Raw genomic sequence first — 3,815 nt, forward strand, 5'->3', positions numbered from 1 at the left:
TCCACTCACCTATATCACGCCTTGGGGCAGGACCATATTTTCCTTTGATGTATTCAAAAAATCCCATATTTTTCCAGTACGTTATCGACCATAAATTCAAAAATTCAAATTCAAATTAAATTTGCTTTTAAATATTTATTTATTAATTACCATTATATTATTAATTTTAGAATACACAAAATGTTTTAAACCTGAAGAAGGCACAAAAATGTGGCCGAAACGTTGTTATAAACTAATTTTATTAATAAATGATCGTATGACCGAAGATTTAAAATTGAAATTTTAACTTCAATGTTTATTACTCTATTTGATGGACAATCGATGAAAATTCCTCGTTGTTGGTTACGCCTTCAACTATACTTATAAATTTACTTGGTTAAAAAATAAACTCTTCTGTTGAAAATTAATTTTTTTATTTTAGACTCATCTTTTTAATTAAAAATTCATTTCTTTGGTTAAAAAGTTTGCTATTTCATTGGAAATTTCTTTCTTTTTTGGTTGAAAATAATTTTGCTCTTAAACTAAAACTGAAAATACTATTCCAGTTGATTGTTCCATAATTTCAGTTAAAATTTAATTTTTTAGTTGAACATTCAAATGTGTGAAAAATTAATTATCCAATTTTTGGTTGGAAAATTATCTTTATTCGAAAATTCTTCTTTTTTGATTGAATACTGATTTTTTAAACTTAAAACTTAATTATTTAAGTTTTGGTTGAGAATTGATCTTTTTTAATAAAAATTATTTTTATTTTTGTTGAAAGTTAAAATATTTCAGAGGAAGATTCATTGTTTTATTTAGAACCTCATTTTTTTAAAATTCAACTATTCCAGTTAAGGATTCATTGTTTTAGTTGACAATTGATCACCTCAGATGAAAATTTATTTTTTTTTTTACTGAAAATGTAACTACTCCATTTTGTGTTCAAAATTGTTTTTTTTTTCTTCAAGTTCAAAATTCAACTATTTAGTTGAAAATTTGTCTCTTGATTGAAAATTCAAATATTTCGATAAAATTCATCTATTTTTTCGAAAATTTTATTTGTTTGTGCAAAATTAATTTTTTTACCTGAAAAGCAATCTTATTGTTTACAAATTTAAGTATTTCAGTGAAATATTCATAATTTAGTTAAAACTTCATCTTTTTGGTTTAAAATTCTTGTATTTTATTGAAAAATTATATTTTGTGGTAGAAAATTAATCTTTTTATCTGAAAATCAAGTTTATTGTTTACAAATTCAAGTTTTTTTTTTATAAAATGTTTGAAATATTTGTGACAACTTTTGAAATCATTGCAAAATCTTCTGAAATATTTTTAAAAATGTTTTGGAATCTTTCAAATCTTCTGTAATGTTTTGAAATCTTTGTGCAATAATTTGAATTTTTGTAAAATCGTTTGAAAATGTTTGAAATATTTGTGATACTTTTTCAAATATTTGCAAAATCTTTGAAATATTTTTAAATCTCTTAAATATTTCGGACATCAGTGAAATCTTTTGAAATATTTGTAACGTCTTTGAAATATTCAAAGTCACTGAAATTTTCATAAAATTTTGGTGAAACCTTTATAAATTTTTTGAAATATTTGTGACAACTTTTGAAATCTTTGCAAATTCTTCTGGAATATTTTTAAAAATGTTTTGGAATCTTTAAAATCTTCTGAAATGTTTTGAAATCTTGGTGAAATAATTTTAATTTTCGTAACTACTCCATTTTGTGTTCAAAATTGTTTTTTTTTTCTTCAAGTTCAAAATTCAACTATTTAGTTGAAAATTTGTCTCTTTTGATTGAAAATTCAAATATTTCGATAAAATTCATCTATTTTTTCGAAAATTTTATTTGTTTGTGGAAAATTAATCTTTTTACCTGAAAAGAAATCTTATTGTTTAAAAATTTAAGTATTTTAGTGAAATATTCATAATTTTAGTTAAAACTTCATCTGTTTTGTTTAAAATTCTTGTATTTTGTTGAAAAATTATATTTTGTGGTAGAAAATTAATCTTTTTATCTTAAAATCAAGTTTGTTGTTTACAAATTCAAGTATTTCACCTAAATGTATATAATTTCAGTTGAAACTTCATCTGTTTGGTTTCAAATTTATGTATTTTGTTGAAAAATTGTATTTTTTGTTAGAAAATTAATCCTATTGTTTAAAAATTATTCTTATTATTCAAAAATTCATCTTTTTGTTTAGAAATATAATTCTTTCAGTTAAATATTCATAATTTTAGTTCAAAATTCATCTATTTGTTTTAAAAATCCACAATTCTATTTGAAGATTCATATTTTTATTTGAAAATTCATTAATTTTGAAATTTTTTTACTCTGTTTTGTTAAAGGATGTTTAAAATTAACGTCATGATTTACAATTAATGTTTGAGTTTCTTGAAGAATATGAATATGTTACTTTTAGTTGACCGGGAAATTAAAATCGTCCGCCGAATCCTTATAAATTTCATCCAATCCTTTTGAATTCTTTTCAATTCAAAAGAACATTATGCACATCAATAGTGCATTTAAATTTGTTTTAATTCATTTTAAAAAGATTCTATGGTATCATGATACAAGATTAGAATTTTTACCCTTAAATATTAATTGTCAGGGAAAATGAAAAATTACTTAGGCAAAAATTAGGGAATTTTGAAAATAAATTTTTGCGGCTACTCTGTTATTTCGCGTTAATTAATAAAATACATTACTTTTTTTAAAGCACCAGGAAGCTGTATATTGTTGTACCAGGAAGAAGAATCTGAAAATCCCTATCCTCTGAAATTTGAAATGGTAGGATGGAGGGGAACGATGTCCCTGAGGGCTTATGTCCCAACTCATGACGCTGTCCATTACCTGCGACTTCTAGGAGCCGATTGCTCTAAATTTGGTGAGTTTCATATTTTATTTCCCAAAAATTTACATTGCTATCGTCGTAAAATCTTTTGCAATTTTTGTAACTTCATTGAAATATTTAAAGTCACTGAAATTTTGGTAAAATAATTGTGAAATCCTTGTAAAATCTTTGAAACATTTGTGCAAACTTTCGAAATATTTGAAAAATGTTCTCAAATGTTTTGAAATTTTTATGAAATCATTTTAAATTTCGTAAAATCTTTTGAAAATGTTTGAAATATTTATGATACTTTTTGAAGTCTTTACAAGATCTACTGGAATGTTTTAAAATATTTTAAATATTTTTAAATCTTTCGGAAATCTGTGAAATCTTTTCAAATGTTTGTAACTTTTTTTAAATATTTGAAGTCACTGAAATTTTCGTAAAATCTTTTTGAAACCTTTATAAAATGTTTGAAATATTTGTGACAACTTTTGAAACCTTTGCAAAATCTTCTGAAATATTTTGAAATGTTTTGGAACCTTTAAAATCTTCTGAAATATTATCAAATGTTATGCAATCTTTAAAATCTTCTGAAATGTTTTAAAAATTTTGAAATATTTTGAAACCTTTGAAATTTCTTAAATCTTTCGGAAATCTGTGAAATGTTTTGAAATGATTGTAACTTCTTTGAAATATTTAAAGTCACTGAAATTTTGGTAAAATATTTGTGAAATCCTTGTAAAATCTTTGAAACATTTGTGCAAACTTTCGAAATATTTGAAAAATGTTCTCAAATGTTTTGAAATTTTTGTGAAATCATTTTAATTTTCGTAAAATCTTTTGAAAATGTTTGAAATATTTGTGATACTTTTTGAAATCTTTGCAAAATCTACTGGAATGTTTTAAAATATTTGAAATATTTTAAAATCTTTCGGAAATCTGTGAAATCTTTTCAAATGTTTGTAACTTTTCAAAAATATTTGAAGTCA

At 22.8% G+C, this 3,815-nt stretch overlaps 1 protein-coding gene across 1 annotated transcript in view; it reads left to right on the top strand.

The window, feature by feature from the left end:
- Positions 1 to 3,815, top strand: part of LOC117178821 (tRNA (cytosine(34)-C(5))-methyltransferase) — a 42,059-nt gene that overhangs the window by 35,917 nt on the left and 2,327 nt on the right. The window contains exon 10 of the mRNA XM_033370315.1: positions 2,710 to 2,877. Within this exon, the coding sequence (XP_033226206.1) occupies positions 2,710 to 2,877 (168 nt within the window). The remainder of the gene's footprint in view (positions 1 to 2,709; positions 2,878 to 3,815) is intronic.

The sequence above is a fragment of the Belonocnema kinseyi genome, chromosome 8 (assembly GCF_010883055.1).
Source record: "Belonocnema kinseyi isolate 2016_QV_RU_SX_M_011 chromosome 8, B_treatae_v1, whole genome shotgun sequence".
Classification (NCBI taxonomy): Eukaryota; Metazoa; Arthropoda; class Insecta; order Hymenoptera; family Cynipidae; genus Belonocnema; species Belonocnema kinseyi.